This window comes from Caretta caretta, chromosome 3 (genome assembly GCF_965140235.1).
Source record: "Caretta caretta isolate rCarCar2 chromosome 3, rCarCar1.hap1, whole genome shotgun sequence".
Taxonomy (NCBI): domain Eukaryota; kingdom Metazoa; phylum Chordata; order Testudines; family Cheloniidae; genus Caretta; species Caretta caretta.
Window position 1 is genome coordinate 32,264,259 of NC_134208.1, and position 22,278 is coordinate 32,286,536.

The following is a 22,278-nucleotide window of genomic DNA, read 5'->3' on the forward strand; positions in this document are numbered from 1 at the left end:
AAAGTTTGCTAATCGAAGACAGTCCAAATGAAGTAAATACTTTTGCCCAAATTAGAGAACAGCATGAGAGGGTTCATTTTTCCTGCCAGATGGAACAAAGGGAGTTTAAAAAGCAGCCAGTATCACTACCCATTTCTGCCACAGCGCAGAAGGGATTCCACTGAAAAAAGAATGCAGCCTTAGCCTCAGGCTTCAGCTGCATTAACTTTTCAGTGGATTCCCTACCAGATTGGTAAGGCAACAGCATGTGTTGCACAACCCCAGGCTGTCAATGTGCACATTCCCAACTCCGTAGAAAGCTCTCTGCAGGTGACTTCTTACTTATTTTTTATTTGGCTTCAGCACCACCACTTAGGTTCCTTTTAATCTAAATCATAATCAAACAACAGGCTTTCCAACCTATGCAAAAATTCTTGTGTGTAAACCATCAAAGAACACGGTTATCTGTAGGCCCAACTGCACCTTCTCATGGAAAAGCTCATAGGAGAAAAACGGTTCCCCCGTGGAGTCTGTTCCACATTGCCCAGCTTGGGTGCCCAGACAGCACAGATCCACAGAAACCTTGACATTCCACTGGAAACGTGTTTCAAGAGGCTTCCCCCCCAACTACTGTTAGAGCTCAGAAGGGACTCCACTGGGGGTGTGGCCCTTTCACAAATCAGGAACTTCTGGACTTAAAAAGCACAACCTGCATGATTCCAAAGAGGCACTGCTTTTTAGAAGTTTCAGTAGCAACTCAATTTCAGTAGCACCAGGGCATGTATCCCAATTAGTAGAAATATGCAAAACTAATTCTTAAAATAATTGTTTTAACCAAACCACAGTGAATTTTTAGTTGATTCTGGACCTTCGGCCCTGAACGAAGTAGAATCCTGGCATTGTAAATGGCAAGGAGCATACTTTTTTTTTTTTAAATCCCCTTAGGAAAAAATATGTGGCAATGAGGTTGGCTCATGCCATATCAACAATAGTCCTACAGCATGGATTTGCCTATCCATTAAAAAAAGCCCTCCTGTTTACCATTACAGTAATCAATACACACCCAGTTATATATGGTAGAGGATTAAAGCATGGGGGGGAAAATAGAGAAGTGAAGCTCACCTAAATCAATCTCTGAGAATACTTAAGCATAAACCTGTTAAAAAGAATAAACTGAACATCTAAGAAATAAGCCTGTTAATTTAATAAACCCCTCATTTGCCAAAGAGGTGACATAGCATGTCTCAAATGTATTAAATGTGTATTACATTAAATACAGTGCTCCAAAGATTATGAATTTAGGAGGAGATCACAGTTTAATTCTTTTTAATTAGGACTATTTTTGTATAGATGGGTTTATGTCAGACTATTTTATGCAGGGAACTATTTGTCTTGGCATATCCAACTGCCAAGCATAAAAGTGGAGCAGGGTTATGGGTTTTTCCCACACCTATAATTTTTTTTTCCACCAGTGATCAAAGACTAGTATACATATCTAGCTATATCTAGCTACCCAGGTATCCCAGCTGTCAAATGACGGCAGACGTGTCTGTCCCTGTGTGTCTCTGAGCTATCTGAGCTGTACCTTAGACATTAGCTCTTCAGTCTGGCACTGCTTTTTTGATACTTGACCAGGAACAAATACATCAACTGTCAGACTTATCGGCAATTTTTTTTAAAGGATCTCTTGTGTATTTTAAAAATAATAATCCAAAGTCATCCACGTACTGGTATTTATCTTTAGATGTTTAACACTGAATGTGCCATAATGCACTCTGAGTGGTGGCGTTAATATATCCCATGCTACTTCTCTTAAACTAAGAATCTATTATTTAAGTGTCATCTTTGTACTCAACTATTGTATATAAAAAGAGAAAGGCACTGACTTTAACCAGCTCTGTGGGCAGCTCTACATTCTTTGCCTTGCTCAGGACTCATTCATTGTTCCTCCTACCTGTCTTGCAACTTCCCTCCCATCGCTCTGCCCCGTCCTGAGTGTGGAAATGCTACTCCTGAAAAGTTTAGAGGCACTGAAGGAGCTTAGAGTAGCAGCCGTGTTAGTCTGTATTCGCAAAAAGGAGTACTTGTGGCACCTTGGAGACTAACAAATTTATCTGAGCATAAGCTTTCGTGAGCTACAGCTCACTTCATCGGACAGATGCATTCAGTGGAAAATACAGTGGGGAGATTTATATATACAGAGAACATGAAACAATGGGTGTTACCATACACACTGTAACGAGAGTGATCACTTAAGGTAAGATATTACGAGCAGGAGAGTGGGGGGGGGGGGGAGAGGGACGACCTTTTGTAGTGATAATCAAGGTGGGCCATTTCCAGCAGTTGACAAGAACGTCTGAGGAACAGTGGGGGGGGGTGGAATAAACAGGGGGAAATTGTTTTCCTTTGTAATGACCCATCCACTCCCAGTCTCTATTCAAGCCTAAGTTAATTGTATCCTGTTTGCAAATTAATTCCAATTCAGCAGTCTCTCACTGGAGTCTGTTTTTGAAGTCTTTTTGTTGAAGAATTGCAACTTTTTGGTCTGTAATCAAGTGACCAAAGTGACTGAAGTGTTCTCTGACTGGTTTTTTAATGTTATAATTCTTGACGTCTGATTTGGGTCCATTTATTCTTTTGCTCAGAGCCTGTCCGGATTGGCCAATGTACTTGGCAGAGGGACATTGCTGGCACATGATGGCATATATCACATTGATAGATGTGCAGGTGAACGAGCCTCTGATAGTGTGGCTGATGTAATTAGGCCCTATTACATCAGCCACACTGATGGGACTTAGGTGTCCCCTGAATAGATATGTGGACACAGTTGGCAATAGGCTTTGTTACAAGGATAGGTTCCTGGGTTAGTGGTTCTGTTGTGTGGTTGCTGGTGAGTATTTGCTTCAGGTTGGGGGGCTGTCTGTAAGCAAGGACTGGCCTGTCTCCCAAGACGTGTGAGAGTGATGGGTCATCCTTCAGGATAGGTTGTAGATCCTTGATGATGCGTTGGAGAGGTTTTAGTTGGGGGCTGAAGGTGATGGCTAGTGGTGTTCTGTTATTTTCTTTGTTGGGTCTGTCCTATAGTAGGTGACTTCTGGGTACAATTTCCTGGCGCAAGTGCTAGAGGAGCCAACTAGGGGGGGCGCTTTTCTTGACCTGCTGCTCACAAACCGGGTAGAATTAGTGGGGGAAGCAAAAGTGGATGGGAATCTGGGAGGCAGTGACCATGAGTTGGTTGAGTTCAGGATCCTGACGCAGGGAAGAAAGGTAAGCAGCAGGATACGGACCCTGGACTTCAGGAAAGCAGACTTCGACTCCCTCAGGAAACGGATGGCCAGGATCCCCTGGGGGACTAACTTGAAGGGGAAAGGAGTCCAGGAGAGCTGGCTGTATTTCAAGGAATCCCTGTTGAGGTTACAGGGACAAACCATCCCGATGAGTCGAAAGAATAGTAAATATGGCAGGCGACCAGCTTGGCTTAATGGTGAAATCCTAGCGGATCTTAAACATAAAAAAGAAGCTTACAAGAAGTGGAAGGTTGGACATATGACCAGGGAAGAGTATAAAAATATTGCTCGGGCATGTAGGAATGATATCAGGAGGGCCAAATCGCACCTGGAGCTGCAGCTAGCAAGAGATGTCAAGAGTAACAAGAAGGGCTTCTTCAGGTATGTTGGCAACAAGAAGAAAGCCAAGGAAAGTGTGGGCCCCTTACTGAATGAGGGAGGCAACCTAGTGACAGAGGATGTGGAAAAAGCTAATGTACTCAATGCTTTTTTTGCCTCTGTTTTCACTAACAAGGTCAGCTCCCAGACTGCTGCGCTGGGCATCACAAAATGGGGAAGAGATGGCCAGCCCTCTGTGGAGATAGAGGTGGTTAGGGACTATTTAGAAAAGCTGGACGTGCACAAGTCCATGGGGCCGGACGAGTTGCATCCGAGAGTGCTGAAGGAATTGGCGGCTGTGATTACAGAGCCATTGGCCATTATCTTTGAAAACTCATTGCGAACGGGGGAAGTCCCGGATGACTGGAAAAAGGCTAATGTAGTGCCAATCTTTAAAAAAGGGAAGAAGGAGGATCCAGGGAACTACAGGCCAGTCAGCCTCACCTCTGTCCCTGGAAAAATCATGGAGCAGGTCCTCAAAGAATCAATCCTGAAGCACTTGCATGAGAGGAAAGTGATCAGGAACAGCCAGCATGGATTCACCAAGGGAAGGTCATGCCTGACTAATCTAATTGCCTTTTATGATGAGATTACTGGTTCTGTGGATGAAGGGAAAGCAGTGGATGTATTGTTTCTTGACTTTAGCAAAGCTTTTGATACGGTCTCCCACAGTATTCTTGTCAGCAAGTTAAGGAAGTATGGGCTGGATGAATGCACTATAAGGTGGGTAGAAAGCTGGCTAGATTGTCGGGCTCAACGGGTAGTGATCAATGGCTCCATGTCTAGTTGGCAGCCGGTATCAAGTGGAGTGCCCCAAGGGTCGGTCCTAGGGCCGGTTTTGTTCAATATCTTCATAAATGATCTGGAGGATGGTGTGGATTGCACTCTCAGCAAATTTGCGGATGATACTAAACTGGGAGGAGTGGTAGATACGCTGGAGGGGAGGGATAGGATACAGAAGGACCTAGACAAATTGGAGGATTGGGCCAAAAGAAATCTGATGAGGTTCAATAAGGATAAGTGCAGGGTCCTGCACTTAGGATGGAAGAATCCAATGCACCGCTACAGACTAGGGACCGAATGGCTAGGCAGCAGTTCTGCGGAAAAGGACCTAGGGGTGACAGTGGACGAGAAGCTGGATATGAGTCAGCAGTGTGCCCTTGTTGCAAAGAAGGCCAATGGCATTTTGGGATGTATAAGTAGGGGCATAGCGAGCAGATCGAGGGACGTGATCGTTCCCCTCTATTCGACATTGGTGAGGCCTCATCTGGAGTACTGTGTCCAGTTTTGGGCCCCACACTACAAGAAGGATGTGGAAAAATTGGAGAGAGTCCAGCTAAGGGCAACAAAAATGATTAGGGGTCTAGAACACATGACTTATGAGGAGAGGCTGAGGGAGCTGGGATTGTTTAGCCTGCAGAAGAGAAGAAGGAGGGGGAATTTGATAGCTGCTTTCAACTACCTGAAAGGGGGTTCCAAAGAGGATGGATCTAGACTGTTCTCAGTGGTAGCAGATGACAGAACGAGGAGTAATGGTCTCAAGTTGCAGTGGGGGAGGTTTAGATTGGATATTAGGAAAAACTTTTTCACTAAGAGGGTGGTGAAACACTGGAATGCGTTACCTAGGGAGGTGGTGGAATCTCCTTCCTTAGAGGTTTTTAAGGTCAGGCTTGACAAAGCCCTGGCTGGGATGATTTAACTGGGAATTGGTCCTGCTTCAAGCAGGGGGTTGGACTAGATGACCTTCAGGGGTCCCTTCCAACCCTGATATTCTATGATTCTATGATTCTACTCTTCTGGCTCTGTCAATCTGTTACTTCACTTCAGCAGGTGGGTACTGTAGTTGTAAGAATGCTTGATAGAGATCTTGTAGGTGTTTGTCTCTGTCTGAGGGGTTGGAGCAAATGCAGTTGTATCGTAGGGCTTGGCTGTAGACAATGGATCGTGTGGTGTGGTCTGGATGAAGGCTGGAGGCATGTAGGTAGGAATAGTGGTTAGTAGGTTTCCGGTATGGGGTGGTATTTGTGTGACCATCGCTTATTAGCACTGTAGTGTCCAGGAAGTGAATCTCTTGTGTGGACTGGTCCAGGCTGAGGTTGATGGTGGGATGGAAACTGTTGAAATAATGATGGAATTCCTCAAGGGCTTCTTGTTCATGGATCCAGGTGATGAAGATGTCATCAATGTAGTGCAAGCAGAGTAGGGGTATTAGGGGACGAGAGCTGAGGAAGCGTTGTTCTAAGTCAGCCATAAAAATGTTGGCATACTGTGGGGCCATGCGGGTACCCATAGCAGTGCCGCTGATTTGAAGGTATATATTGTCCCCAAATGTGAAATAGTTATGGGTTAGGACAAAGTCACAAAGTTCAGCCACCAGGTTTGCCGTGATATTATCGGGGATACTGTTCCTGACGGCTTGTAGTCCATCTTTGTGTGGAATGTTGGTGTAGAGGGCTTCTACATCCACAGTGGCCAGGATGGTGTTTTCAGGAAGATCACCGATGGATTGTAGTTTCCTCAGGAAGTCAGTAGTGTCTCGAAGATAGCTGGGAGTGCTGGTAGCGTAGGGCCTGAGGAGGGAGTCTACATAGCCAGACAATCCTGCTGTCAGGGTGCCAATGCCTGAGATGATGGGGCGTCCAGGATTTCCAGGTTTATGGATCTTGGGTAGCAGACAGAATACCCCAGGTTGGGGTTCCAGGGGTGTGTCTGTGCAGATTTGTTCTTGTGCTTTTTCAGGGAGTTTCTTGAGCAAATAAATGGTGTAGTTTCTTTTGGTAACCCTCAGTGGGATCAGACGGTAATGGCTTGTAGAGAGTAGTGTTTGAGTGCGTAGCAGCCTCTTGTTCATATTCCGACCTATTCATGATGACGACAGCACCTTCTTTGTCAGCCTTTTTAATTATGATGTCAGAGTTGTTTCTGAGGCTGTGGATGGCATTGTGTTCTGCACAGCTGAGGTTATGGGGCAAGTGATGCTGCTTTTCCACAATTTCAGCCCGTGCACGTCGGTGGAAGCACTCTATGTAGAAGTCCAGTCTGTTGTTTCAACCTTCAGGAGGAGTCCACCCAGAATCCTTCTTTTTGTAGTCTTGGCAGAAAAGTCTCTGTGGGTTCATATGTTGTTCAGAGGTGTGTTGGAAATATTCCTTGAGTCGGAGACGTCGAAAATAGGATTCTAGGTCACTACAGAACTGTATCATGTTCGTGGGGGTGGAGGGGCAGAAGGAGTGGATGGGTCATCACACAAAGTAAAACTATTTCCCCATGTTTATTCCACCCCCCACTGTTCCTCAGACGTTCTTGTCAACGGCTGGAAATGGCCCACCTTGATTATCACTATAAAAGGTTCCCCACCCCCGCTCTCCTGCTGGTAATAGCTCACCTTAAGTGATCACTCTCATTACAGTGTGTACGGTAACACCCATTGTTTCATGTTCTCTCTCTCTCTCTGCGTATATAAATCTCCTCACTGTATTTTCCACTGAATGCATCTGATGAAGTGAGCTGTAGCTCACAAAAGCTTATGCTCAAATAAATTTGTTAGTCTCTAAGGTGTTACAAGTACTCCTTTTCTTTCTGAAGGAGTTTATTTTCATCATTGAAGAGGTTTAGCTCTCCCAGAAGCTAAAGCTCTCAGTTGTCCAACCTCCCCTTCCCCCAATTATCAAAAGGTTTCAGATGACCTCCAAGACCAACAGGTAACTGAGGTTTCCACATACTTAGTATTTTGCTGCTTCTTTTTGTGGAGTACTGTCTATTCCTTTCATCTGTTTACACCCAGTTTAATGTTTTGCCAAATTGGGAACCCAATGACACAACTTTACTGCTTTCCTCAGCTGAAGAAGCCACTTTAGATCATGTATATTTCTACATGTGCATTAGTACTAACAGACTATTTTAAAAACATTAGGAAAGTAGGACTAGGGGATGGGACACAGAGCTTGTTAGAATAGGTTAAAATGTGGTCCAAGTCATAGTGCCCAAAATTGTTACCATCTGATGGTTGTTCAGAGGCCTGTGAAACTAAGTTCATGGTCTCAGTCTAGTTCCTACTGGACTAGATTCCATATGACAAATCACCAATATAATTAGCATCTTTCTGGCCAGTTTCACAATGCTTTCTCCATATGCAGAACCCCAACAGGATCTACTCTTTTAGCTCTGCTTTGCATATTCAGATGTACAGGGATACTGATCACAGATGGCACTACAGGACCTGACCCAGTGACCTCATCAGAAGGGCATAATGTAGACCACCACTGGGAGGAACAGGGAGTTCACTAGAGGATACAAGCCATATCTAAAAAGGGGATATGGTCTTTTTTAAAGAGATGGCCTTTATCACAAAAAAGATCAGGACCTTTTAAAACATTCACGACTCTGAAATTGTACCTTGTTCCCTTCAGCTCTGAAGAGCAGATATGTGCAGAAATAAGTGAGTCATTTTATTACCACACATTTACAGTGAATCACTTCTCTGACCATAACCACACTTTACAGGAAGTAATTTATAGTGTTACAAAGACTTTCTTCGAAACCAAGCTGAACAGCATAGCAAACAAGTGACAGGCATTTTATTTGTAAGTGGAACAGTAAAAACACTGTCCTGTAGGACTGTTCTGTGCCAACGAGAGAAACATGCTAGGATAATCCCACCTTCAATTTAAGAAGTCTACTAGCACCTCTGCTGTCTGAATGCAATACCACCAGAAAATAATCTGTGGAGAACACAAATTACAACTAGCCTGCTATGCATCGTGAGTGCAGAGTTTTATTTTTAACTTATATCTATATTTCAAGAGACCTGAGAAGGGATTATTTTTTAAAGCACAAAGCAATGCTGTGTTAATATGAAAGAGATGATTAACTGCATTTATATTATCAATCCATCTCCATGCACCAAAAAAACCCAAGAAAGGTCATTGTTATCTCAAGCAAACTGACCCTTCTACAGCAGTGACTGACAGTGGGGTTTCAGCCAGTTTTGTCAATATATACACATTGCCTGTGAATCAAATATGTCAATCAATTTAGACTCTTCCATTCACTTCTGACTACAACACAAAGGTCTGCTCTTCTCTCCCCCACAGCTTTCCAAAAGCCCTATGTTTTCCATGTTTCCTAGCATCACTCCCACTGGAGCCTTTGAGAGTCCACACCCTCTTTTCTATAATTCCCTATATTCTCCAAGGAATCCCTCAAGCTTCCCTGCCTGCAGGAACCTCTTACAGCCAGCCCCTCTGAATTTTCATATGGCATGGCTACCATAATCAATGAAGATTAACAATTTATCCTACCTAGCACTGGCCTAGATAGGCCAGATTCCAGGAGAACTAGAGAGGGGTCTTTAGCTTACTGAACTCAATAAATACGGTATTACAGTTACCTTCAAACCAAACCTTTTAAAAGTGAATGAATATATAGTAATAAATTCATAGATTCCAAGGCCAGAAGGGACCATTGTGACCATCTAGTCTGACCTCCTCTATAACACAGAGAGAACTTCCCCCACAATAATTCCTAGAACATAACTTTTAGAAAACCACCCAATCTTGATTTTAAAATTGTCAATGATGGAGAATCCACCACAACCCTTAGTAAATTGTTCCAATGGTTACTCTTACCATTAAGAATTTACACCTTATTTCCCATCTGAATTTGTCTATTCTTGTGGCCACTGGATCATACTAAACCTCTCTCTGCTATACAGAAGAGCCCATTATTGAACATTTATTCCCTTTGCAGATACTTTATGGTCTGTAATCAATTCACTCCCTTAACCCTCTCTATGTTATGCTAAATAGACTGAGCTCCTTGAGTCTATAAGGCAAGTTTTCTAATCCTTTAATCTTTCTCATGGCTCTTCTCTGAACCCTCTCCTATTTATCAACATCCTTCTTGAATTGTGTGCACCAGAACTGGACAGAGTATTTTAGCAGTGGTTACACCAGTGCCAAATGTAAAGTAACCTCTCTACTCCAACTCAAGATTCCTATTTATACATCCCAGGATTGCATTAATTGTTTTGGCCACAGCATCACACTGGGAGCTCATGTTCAGCTGATTAACCACAAGGACCCCCAAATTTTTTTCAGAATCACTGCTTCCCAGGATAGAGTCTCCCATCCTGTAAGTATGGCCTACATTCTTTGTTCCCAGATATATACAATTAGCCATATTAAAACACATAACACAAGAACGAGAAGTTCTCAAATGAAATTAATAGGCAGCAAGTTTAAAACAAACAAAAGGAAGGATTTCTTCATACAATGCACAGACAACATGCGGAACTCTTTCCCAGAGGATGCTGTGAAGGCCAAGACAAGGCTCAAAAAAACAAAACAAAACAAAAAAAAAAACACACTAGATAAATGCATGGAGGATAGGTCCATCAATGGCTATTAGCCAGGATGGTCAGGAATGGTGACCCTACCCTCTGTTTGCCAGAAGTGAGGAATAGGCAACAGGGGATGGATCACTTGATGATTACCAGTTCTGTTCATTCCCTCTGCAGCACCTGGCCACCACTGGAAGACAGGATACTGGGCTACATGGACCTTTGGTCTGACCCAGGATGGCTGTTCTTACATTCCACTGTATGTTCTTAGATATTGTTTGCTTGCACCCAGTTCACCAAACACTCTAAATTGCTCTGTACCATCGATCTGCCCTCTTCATTATTTACCGTTCCCTCACTTTTTGTGTCATGGGCAAAATTTATCAGTGATGATTTTATGTTTCTTTCCAGGTCACTGATAAAGATCTTAATTAGAGAGGGCCAAGTACTAATACCATTGGGACCTCACTGGAAACACACCCACTTGATTATTCCCCATGTACAACTACATTTTGAGACTTATCAGTTAGCCTAACTGATTTAATGTGTGCCATGTTAATTTTATATCAGTCTAGTACATGAATTACTGGTTTCCATGCACTAGAATCCTATAGTTGTTTTGTAGTCTTGTTGTAAGCTAGTTTTATTGTTAACCCCTTAGAAGCAGAGGAGTCAACAAGGTCAAGAGAAATCAAGAAGTCATTGTGCCTCAAGGTTAATATCTGAACTTATATGTATTCTACAATTTGAAAACACATTTAACATTTAAAAAAAAAAAAAAAAACTACCAAGCAAAGTGAGCACATACAAGCTGAATTCATTTTCAGTGACTAATTGAAAGGAAGTTGTGCTGCAGATCAAGTTTTGGGAAGTTGCATGTAAGGGAAAATGATGCATCCAGTCACAACAACAGATGTTCACTGTGAGTGTACGTAAAAACATAATAGGGACAATATACAACATTTCCATTAGTTCATTCATGAAATGGGTTAAAAACAAACACACACACACACACACAGCCCACTACCCCTCTTATGTAGGCCAAATCAAGCAACCGGATTTGATTTCCAACAAAAAGAAAGAATAGTCAGTTTTAAAATCTGATTTGCACTAATACATTTTCTTTCCCCATTAAAAACCTAATATCTTTTTGTGCAATTCAAAGAACACAAGGAAAAGGGAAACAACTTTTGCATACAGACAAAACAAATACTTTTCAAGGAAAAATGCAGTTTCTTGAAATCCATATGGAAATCATGCAACGTACTATTTATAAAAAACTGAAACACTTACTCTCCTAGACTTCGGTCACAAAAGGTAAATGCATTTTAGGAGGGAAAAAAAAATCGGTTACAGGATAAGAAATTACATTGTAATGAACAAGACTGAACAACAGTTTGTTGTACAGTAAGTTATTATCAAAACGGACTGGTTTTCCAGTTCTTAATGTTTTTCAAATAATTATATCACTTTTAATATTCTACAGGAAAGTGGGCATGTCTATGCATAACACAAATTTGCAAAATAAAAGAATCATGCATTGTGAAATTAGCAGAACATTTTGTTTTAAAGCTATTTTTACACGTGTACTTTTAAACCTGACAAAATACTTAACAACACAGTCCCAAAAAATCTGTATTGGTATCACTGCCTTATTATTACTAAGCACATACAAGTTTGTATTACTTTTTTTCAGTTTGTAACAATGTGCTCCATCACATGCTCTGGGCACATTAATACAAATGCTAACAAGCACAAAAAGACACAAACTCAGAGAAACCACCTCCCGAATAGCACTGAAACTCAACCTGGCTCAGGCCATCTTCCTCAAGCAACAGCCTGAGTTAAAACTGAAGTCTTTTCAATTCGTAGTAAAGGGCAAAAGTCTCTGATCAAGAGGAGAAGCAAATTCCAGAGCCCAGGTACTCTGTCTCCACTAACGGACTACTTGCTCTCAGCTCCCCAGAACTTAAATCTGAGGACTGTTAGCAAGACTCTTCCAGTAGGTCACAAATATCAGGCTAGTATAGGGACCCAAACCATGTAGAATTTTATACATTCAGGTCGACATCTGAAATTGCACCTGGAAACAAACCTGTCTATGGAACACAGGTATAATGGACACCACGCAAGTAGAACAGACACCACATAGTAAAGGAAGCAGGTACATTACGCATTAGCTGAGGTTTTCAAAGTGGTCTTAAAGAACAGCACAATGCATAGCACACATAGTGGTGGATTTGGAAGTAAAAATGGCTATGCTTGACTCATGAGGAAGGCCTTTCAGACAGATGTTGAAAAAAAGCATTCAACTACTACAGCCACGTTGGAGCCCGGCCATAGTGCAAGGATCCAGAAGGACCTCAGAACAAAAGGCAGACATAGCCCCTTCAAAGAGTTAATAAATATCTTTCTTGTTTGGACTGAGCTTCAGTGAACTCTTAGCCAAGAGAGTTCTACCTTGGCCAAGGGTGGAAAGTAGAGTTACCCAGCCCATCTGTGTCTAATGAAAAAGAAGCTTACATCTATGAGACACTACAGCATCATAAAGTGTCTTACCTTTTTCACCAATGGCAGCCTCAGATATACTTTAAATGAGAGATGATTGCATAAAACTGTAGAACCCCAAATAGGAAAGCCCTCTAGAGAAATGAGAAACTGCCCAAAACTTCTTTCTTCGAGCTCTCCAAGGAGCTGAGCAATACAAACAACACCATCTACCCTTGCATATCAGTAGTATCTCACAGACAACAGTATCCAAGACTGCTGAATGGTTTATAAGCATGACTCATAGATTCTAAGGCCAAAAGGGACCATTTTGATCATCTAGTCCGACTTCCTGCATAACACAGGCCATACAACTTCCCCAAATCAATTCCTGTTTTAACTAGAGCATATCTTTTCGGAAAATGTCCAATCTTGATTTTAAAAATTGCCAGTGATGGAACATCTACTACAATCTTTGGCAAACTGTTCCAATGATTAATTAATAGTCATTCAGCCATGACTAGAACCAGAAGCAGCACAGCATCTGTACTAAGCCCAAATGTAAAGCCAGACTGAAAGAGGTCAAGGAAGATACTAGTTATTTCACAACAACCTCCTCAATAATCTCTCCCCAAAAGAGAAGCTGAGACAGGCAAAAGTGCTATACTTGTCATTTTATTTATGGACCCTGTGACAGATAGGGTAATTTTCTGCATATCCTTGGGAGACATTATTGAATTAAGTTTAAGTATCCTTGGGGTCCATTGTTTTAAATGAATGGTTTATGTATGATCGTGTTGTATTCCATGGGGAAGGACTGCTACAGCTCCTTCAGGAACTAAAAACAGTAGGTGCTGATTAAGGCAAATCAGCCAGGTTGTACGCACTCTCCTGGGTGCGCTTGCATACACTAGTTCAAACTGAATCCTCCAGAGACCAACAGACAAAAGAAAGAACTCTGGGATAAATAGGTGGAGTTTAAATGGATTTAGGGCCTCCTTTCTGATCCAGCAAATGTACAAGACTGTCCAGCCAAGGGAGCCCCAATTCTTCAGGGACGACACCTTCCAGAGCCTGGAACTGGGGTGATCTTTGCTCAGCTTTTTAGCATATGTGTAGGTTCCTTTATTGTTTTTAATTTTCTCTGTAATGTTTTCACTTAAAGAATGAATGTGCTTGCTTAGAAAGAGCTGCATGGTAACTTATAATTGGGGGCAATTATGCCTGGCATACCAAAGTACAGACACTGGCCTGCTTAGGCAGTCTGGCTTGCAGGGAATATCACAGTGCAGGGAGGGAGGTGTGCAGCCTGGAAAAACCTTGGTCAGGAGGGGGAGAGACCCAGGACTCTGCCCATGAGAGGTGATGGCTGAGGAGCCAGGAGCCTACAGTGGGTGCCTTTGGTGGACCATGGAGAGGGGACACAGGTGCAGTTGCCCTGAACTGTGACAGATCCAACAACTATTTGAAAGAAGAAAAGGCCACTTTGCCTAAACAAGGGAAAGCAATGATGATCTCAGCCAGTGGTAAACAGGCTGACCAGATAGCAAGTGTGAAAAATGAGGACAGAGGGTGGGGGGGGGTAATAGGAGCCTACATAAGAAAAAGCCCCAAATATCGGGACTGTCCCTATAAAATCGGGACATCTGGTCATCCTAGTGGTAAACCCAATATTCCAGGATAGATTATAATCAGAGGCATGGGTCCAAACCATAGGTTGCAGGCTGAAGCTCCCTCAATATGTTTAGAGCCTAACTGAGAAATCCTGGTTGAAACTCAGAGGACTGAATTTGTACTAATCATATGAATAATTTAATTGATTGAACAGTTTAAGTGACTCAACATACTGACATCTTTGAGAGGTGAGGTAGTGCAGCAGAACTTCCAGCTCCATTGTTACTGTTGTAGATGAGGCATTTGGGGGGTTGGATTTATGTTAGTTAAAAATAATCTTACTGGTATTTGAGACTACATTTACCAGATAAGCTCTTTACTGCCTGGGTCTTATTGATATCAAAGTACTTTTGTTCCCAGTTTGAGAAAGAACTACTCATCTACAGTTCACGGCACTGCCCAAACTACTCAAGCATTTTACAATACTAGAAAGAGACAAGAAGGGAAGTCCTTTTGCAAAAACCCTCACTAAAAGTCTGCAAGGATTCCTTCCTTTAAAAAAAGATGTCAGAAGCACTTAACATCAGCATCAAGACAAAGATAATAACTTAACCAAAGACAAAGAATAGATTTATATTGCTGGTATAAATAATTGTTTGTACTTCAAATATTAACATTAAATTAGAATTGTATTTACAATGGGTATTTCAAAGTTAAATCACCTTATATGCTCACCTCTTTCTGCTCAACCTGTAGTGCTGATTTTAAAATATCTCTAAGCTGTATTAGTTGTTTCCTTTCCTCATCCTGTGCTTGTTTAATCTAGAATACAGATGCAGACACGACAGAGGTTAAAAGTTAATGTGTTACTATCTATATTAACACAGTTCTTTACAGCTTGTTACTTAACTGGTTCAGATTTCCTGACAAATGATCAACAAAATACAAAAGAGAAATGATAAGTTCCTTTACCCATATGCCTACAAAAAACTTGACAACAATTTGGCTGCTGGTGTGCTGAAACCACTGCCTACCATGCTGTCTCACACTGTCTCATTGTTTACTTGTACTCCCCTGTGTGTCTGTCTCCATCTACTTTTGTCTTGTACTTAGAGCTGTAACTTCTTTGTGACAGAGACTGTCTTTTTGTTCTATGTTCGTACTGTACCTACCACAATATGGTCCTGGTCCGTGACTAGCACTTCTACACACTACAGCAATACAAACAACAATAGTTTTATAATCTACTCAAAGCTCTACTCAATAAGTCTGAATCAAAAAGATTAGATTTCTTTAATAAACACAAAATTTGAAGACGCAATATAGCAGACTGCTACTTACTGTGTGAAGATCAGTTGAGAGTGTTTCAATTGAAGGCTTCAGACTTTCAACTGCTTTCAGTCCATCCTGGAAGAAACTTAAAAAAAAAAAATTATTTTTTTTTCAGAAAGGAAATAGTATTGTTGGAATTAATTTCAAATGCTCAAGCTATTTTATTCTTTTCTGTTAAAAACGCTTTACTGAAGAAAGAGACACAGTAGAAGCTGGTAAATGTATATACACACAGACTCCATATACACAGAGGTGATAGCCATGCAACAAATTATGAAAATGCAACAAATTGCAAGACCACAAGATACATTAATTTCATGCACTTTCGACCAATTCACCTATCTGCCCACTAATCCATCTTCTTGCAAACTCATTCTAACATTCCAGCTCTCTGAACAGCTTAATAAAAAACCTGACATCAATTTAAAATCAACCTGCCCAAAAAGTTTTCCTTTTTCTCACTAAAAATATGCAGTCTCTTCCCCGGCACCCCACCGCCCACACACCCCAGTTTTAGAACACTGATGGTTCTTCTGCATATAAAAACATCATGACTTTTAAAGTCCAATGTCTCAGGATCTAATGGGAGCTTTCCATAAAAAGGAAGATTCCTCAGCTTCTCAAAGGGACCCGCGCAATCACTTATGGCCAAGCATTTGATAACTATGTTTGGCCTGAATATGCAGGTGCGTAGATAATTCAAATAACTATGATCGTGTTCCCTTATCCTATCTATTCCAGTACTTTTTAAATTAAATAAAAACACTCTTAACATTTTCAACATTTTCATGATTAAAAAATACAGCAAACACACACAGTTTGTTTACGTTAAATATTACTCTGCAGTGTTTGCAACACAAATATAGCAGCATTGTGAACCACATGGGAAAATAATTATTTTCATTGCCCAAGCTCAATGAAATGCATAAAATAGATGAATGATAAAGATTATCAACAATGAAAGTGATTTTTTGAGTATTACTAGTAGTACAGCAAAGAAAATTTACTTTTATACAACCTGATGGTATTCTTTTAAGATGGATGTTTATGGATCTAAACAGGTTGATAATGTCATTCACACTTCAGAATAATGAGTTTATTGCTATATTATCAATCTGTCAAAACAAATAGAGTAAAACAAGTCCCAGTATCCTGCAGTCTAATGAGGGCTTCTGCGTTTCTCATTATTGAAGTTCTCCATTCAGCTAGAAATAAAGTAAAGCCATTCTCTAAACACACTTTTATGCTATTGCTTACCCAATGTATTTTTAGAGAGAACAGAACTGACTTTGCTCATTGATAAATACACTCAGAAAGATTTCAAAGCCAGCAGGCCAATCTGTCTCGCTCCGTTCCATGGACAAAAAGAAAAGGAGTACTTGTGGCACCTTAGAGACTAACAAATTTATTTGAGCATAAGCTTTCGTGAGCTACAGCTCATTTCATTGGATGTGAGCTCATGCTCAAATAAATTTGTTAGTCTCTAAGGTGCCACAAGTACTCCTTTTCTTTTTGCGAATACAGAATAACACAGCTGCTACTCTGAAACCTGTCATTATGCAAGGCACTGAATTTAGCCATATGGAGTGGAAATCTATCAACTTCATGAAAAAACTCGTACAGATACAGACAGACACCTTCTTCCTTTCCAAATGCAAACAGATGGACATCATACCGAAAGGACTGAAGGTAAAAAATCCATTACAATCTACATACCACACAGACTATGCTGACAGCTTGTGCCACACGCTCTCAAAGAAACTGCGGAACCACCTGATCAACATCCTCCACAGCAAACAGGGAAAGATTAAGAATGAGCTCTCAAAACTGGATACTCTCATAAAAAACCAACCTTCCACACAAACTTCCTCGTGGCTGGACTTTACAAAAACTAGACAAGCCATTTACAACACACACTTTGCTTCTCTACAAAAGAAAAAGGATACCAAACTATCTAAACTACTACATGCCACAAGGGGCCACAACACCTTAATCCACCCAGCAATATTGTTAATCTATCCAACTATACTCTTTGCCCAGCAGAAGAATCTGTCCTATCTCGGGGCCTCTCCTTCTGCCCCTCCACCCCCACGAACATGATACAGTTCTGTGGTGACCTAGAATCTTATTTTCGACGTCTCCGACACAAGGAATATTTCCAACACACCTCTAAACAACATACTAACCCACAGAGACCTTCCTACCAAGACTACAAAAAGAAGGATTCTGGGTGGACGCCTCCTGAAGGTCGAAACAACAGACTGGACTTCTACATAGAGTGCTTCCACCGACGTGCATGAGCTGAAATTGTGGAAAAGCAGCATCACTTGCCCCATAACCTCAGCTGTGCAGAACACAATGCCATCCACAGCCTCAGAAACAACTCTGACATCATAATTAAAAAGGCTGACAAAGAAGGTGCTGTCGTCATCATGAATAGGTCGGAATATGAACAAGAGGCTGCTCGGCAGCTCTCCAACACCACTTTCTACAAGCCATTACCCTCTAATCCCACAGAGGGTTACCAAAAGAAACTACAGCATTTGCTCAAAAAACTCCCTGAAAAAGCACAAGATCAAATCCACACAGACACACCCCTGGAACCCCGACCTGGGGTATTCTGTCTGCTACCCAAGATCCATAAACCTGGAAATCCTGGACGCCCCATCATCTCAGGCATTGGCACCCTGACAGCAGGATTGTCTGGCTATGTAGATTCCCTCCTCAGGCCCTACGCTACCAGCACTCCCAGCTATCTTCGAGACACTACTGACTTCCTGAGGAAACTACAATCCATCGGTGATCTTCTTAAAAACACCATCCTGGCCACTATGGATGTAGAAGCTCTCTACACCAACATTCCACACAAAGATGGACTACAAGCCGTCAGGAACAGTATCCCCGATAATATCACGGCAAACCTGGTGGCTGAACTTTGTGACTTTGTCCTCACCCATAACTATTTCACATTTGGAGACAATGTATACCTTCAAATCAGCGGCACTGCTCTGGGTACTCGCATGGCCCCACAATATGCCAACATTTTTATGGCTGACTTAGAACAACGCTTCCTCAGCTCTCGTCCCCTAATTACCCTACTCTGCTTGCGCTACATTGATGACATCTTCATCATCTAGATCCATGGAAAAGAAGCCCTTGAGGAATTCCACCATGATTTCAACAATTTCCATCCCACCATCAACCTCAGCCTGGACCAGTCCACACAAGAGATCCACTTCCTGGACATTATGGTGCTAAGGAATGCATCTGATGAAGTGAGCTGTAGCTCACGAAAGCTTATGCTCAAATAAATTTGTTAGTCTCTAAGGTGCCACAAGTACTCCTTTTCTTTTTGTGAATATAGACTAACACGGCTGCTACTGTGAAACCTTCCCTGGACAGATTACTAAACACGACAAATGATCGTGTGGTGATTACGTGGTGCAGATGACAACATGCCACAGTATTAGCTCAATCTAACACCTCATTTCATATTAAGTAATATAGCAACAAACGAGCAACTGATCTATTAGAGCAAATCAGTATGTCAAAAGCCTGCAGTGAAATGTGTTCAGCTGAGTCTTAAATCTATTTTAAAGACAGAAAAATATTTTTGGAAACATTATTGCCGCTACCAGTTTCCATGAAAATGCAAAATATTGTAACTATAGAATCTTTTGAAACAAAGAAACATAGAACTTACTTGCACTGTGCATGAAAATACTTGATCAGATTCTGAAGCAAGTCAACTCCTTTTTTAATCTTGATTTCATTGACTTTCAGAAGGTACTGTTAAAACAGTAGTTAACAGAAGTAAAAATAATGAAATATCAATTACTTTTTCATATTTTGTGATTTATAGGAATGGTAATTTTAATATTGTTTTCAATTATATTTCAACAAGCTTTAACAACCACAGCAGATTTCGAAAAGTTGAAAAAACTTTGACCATGTGGAAGAGACACCTCAGGGCATCAACCAAACCTCAAACAACTGGTATCAATGCCAAGTCTTGATATCCAGTTAGGATACATGTCTGTAGTTAACTCAAATCCTTGCCCTTTAACTCCTGAGGCCTACTAAAAGAGGATCACAAGAAGCATGAGGGAGGCCTAGAGTGCCTTCAGGAAATCATCCTGTAACCAAACAGTGGCATCTAGATTCGCATTCACAGTCAAGCCAGCCATGGTGCAAGCCCAAGACAGATGTATCTGGCAATAAACATGTTCGAATGCCAGAAGGGATTTTCAGTATTGCCAACCCCAATCACAACTCATGAAATCAGGGGCAAGGGGGAACGCGGTTTTTGGTCCGTCTTCTGATTTTTGCATTCCCCTGTCCAGCTGCAGAGAGAGAGAGAGAGAGAGAGAGTGTGTGTGTGTGACAATTTCAGCATTGCCAACTCTCACAAAGTTATAGTGAGCATGGTGATGTTGGAGCCTGTGGGAGGAGCACTTACTAGAGACTCAACCAAAATCAGGGCCCATTGTGCTGGGCAGAATACAAACACATAATAAGAGATGTCCCCTGCCCTGAAGAGCTTACAGTTTAGTGCAAAGGATGGTGGTGAGTCTGATGTGGGAGCTGAAACTATGACTCCCTAAAGCAGGGGTTCTCAAATAGGGGTTCAGGACCCCTCAGGGGGTCCCAAGGTTATTACATGGGGGGTCGTGACCTGTCAGCCTCCACTTCAAACCCTGCTTTGCCACCAGCATTTATAATGGTGTTAAATATATAAAAAAAAATTTAAATTTATTGTGGGGGGGAGGGTCACACTCAGAGGCTTGCTATGTGAAAGGGATCACTGGTACAAAAGTTTGAGAACCACTGCCCTAAAGTCACCTCATAGAGGGGCCACCAAACATCCATTAAATGAAAATAACTTTTAATCTCTGCTAAGTAGGGAAGGATTTAAACTGGTGACCTACAGGTGAAAGGTTCTATCACATTAACAATACCCCAGGGCATGCTTATTGGAAAGATACATTTAACTAATCAAATTCTAACTTTCTGAAGGCAGGGTCTTCCACTCTCTGGACACAAAGGCAAAATCTCCCACACTTTGCTTAGTTTCAAACACACTAAGTCTGTAGTACCTATTCTTAACTGGACAATTCTCATTAACCAAATACAAATAAAAATGCAATAGTAAAATGAATATTCAAAAGTGAATTTAGATGTTGTGCTAGTATGTTTTGTAACATAAAATCATTCTAGTGATTATTCCAGGATCCTTATGTTAAAATTAATATATATGTATTTTTCCTCAACCCCCATGTTATCAGCATGGTTTGACCCCATAGCCTTTAAATCCACCTCAGCTACAGGATTAACTAGTAGGGGAAAGCACACTGTTTTCCTTTATATAGATCAGCTCCTCCAGGGAAGCACAACATATACTTTGACAGTGGGTACACAAGTGTTTGAGAGAGAACAGAAAAACACTGGTCACCATCAGAATTCTTGGTTTCTATTCCTGGCTCTGGGAGCAGATTGTGGTCTAGTGGTTACAGACAGCATAGCCAAATATAAAAATAACCCTGTTTGGGTCATCTGTGGGGGTGAAACACAGGATCTTTGGATGTTAAAACATGAGCTACCTCTTGAGCTAAAGAATCACAAGTGAAATCCTGGCCCCACTGAAGTCAAGATCCTAGATCTCTTAACATGAAAATAGTAGGAACATAGGACTAGTAGGGACCGCCTGAGTCACTGAGCCCAATCCTCTCCGACCACAGGCAACCCCATTCGTAAACGTATCAGTAGTAGTCATAAATCTTTATGTGTAATCTAGCAGCTACAGTATAACACAGATCTACACGGTTAAACACAAACACCTAAACTGACATGTTCCTTCTGAAAGTGTGTGGCAGAGGGGATGACAAAACTCTATTATAGCAGAATGCTACGTTCTATTCCTAGCTCTGACTGAAGTGACCTTTTGCAAGCTCTTAGTTATCTTCTCTGAGAAACTGGCAAATGATAGTTATTCCCACAAGTTATGAAACCTTGACTCAAAATAAGGGTTAAGAAGGGCACAGAAATATCAACTGCATTCAGTGGACGAGCTAGGACCAAAAACTCATGGTCTCTGGGCTTGCAATTTAATGCACCTTCCTGTAAGCCGTAAGAAATTTTAGGAAGGGGAAGGGGTTATCTCTTTCATTTTGCTTCTCCAAAATCATGCGACAGCTGCAGCTTTTCAAATCATCATGAGCTTCTGTAAAGTAGGGGTCAAATTAGGTCACCCATAATAAATTTGTGAGAACTGGCAATGCTGAACGTTTTACAACCACACAGAGCACTTCTTCTAACAGCTGAGCTGCTTCTTCTCTCTCTTTTTTTTTTTTTTTTTTTAAGAAAACACCACAGACTGGGAAGAAAGGAACTCAAGAGAAGCAAGAGATGCACACACACAAAATGCAGTACTTCACTTCAGAAAAAAAATAAGGATTTTATTGCACAGCGAAGAAAACAAGCTACAATAAGGGCTGCAGAAATTCTGTAGGAATTTTTGAAGTATCACTAAAATTCAACTGAAATACCAAAATTGGAGAATATGTTTTATCTTGCAAAATGAAAGTTTCAAAGTGGTATAGGTTTATTTAATTTATTTCTTCTTCCTTAACTATTCAAGATCATGAACAATGGAACATTATTGTCTGCAGGATATGGTTATGGAATATATTTAATCCTTTCTGTATAACTGAATACTCAAGCACAGCCTTCAGTGGTTCATTTTATTGTGCTCGTTCAAATGAAGCACTGAACGAATGAAAGCATCCAACCAGCTTCATACAAAATATGTTCAGCTTTTTTGATGTGAAGAGATTCAACAAAGCTCAAAAGCCCCAAGCTTGA

General features: G+C 41.3%; 1 protein-coding gene across 2 annotated transcripts in view; it reads right to left on the reverse strand.

The window, feature by feature from the left end:
* Positions 1-22,278, reverse strand: part of ASAP2 (ArfGAP with SH3 domain, ankyrin repeat and PH domain 2) — a 168,895-nt gene that overhangs the window by 63,638 nt on the left and 82,979 nt on the right. For both annotated transcript variants that reach the window (XM_048845460.2, XM_048845461.2), the window contains exons 7-9: positions 19,121-19,206; positions 15,427-15,502; positions 14,821-14,907 (exon numbers count right to left, since the gene is read on the reverse strand). In XM_048845460.2, coding sequence (XP_048701417.1) covers positions 14,821-14,907; positions 15,427-15,502; positions 19,121-19,206 — 249 coding nt within the window. The remainder of the gene's footprint in view (positions 1-14,820; positions 14,908-15,426; positions 15,503-19,120; positions 19,207-22,278) is intronic.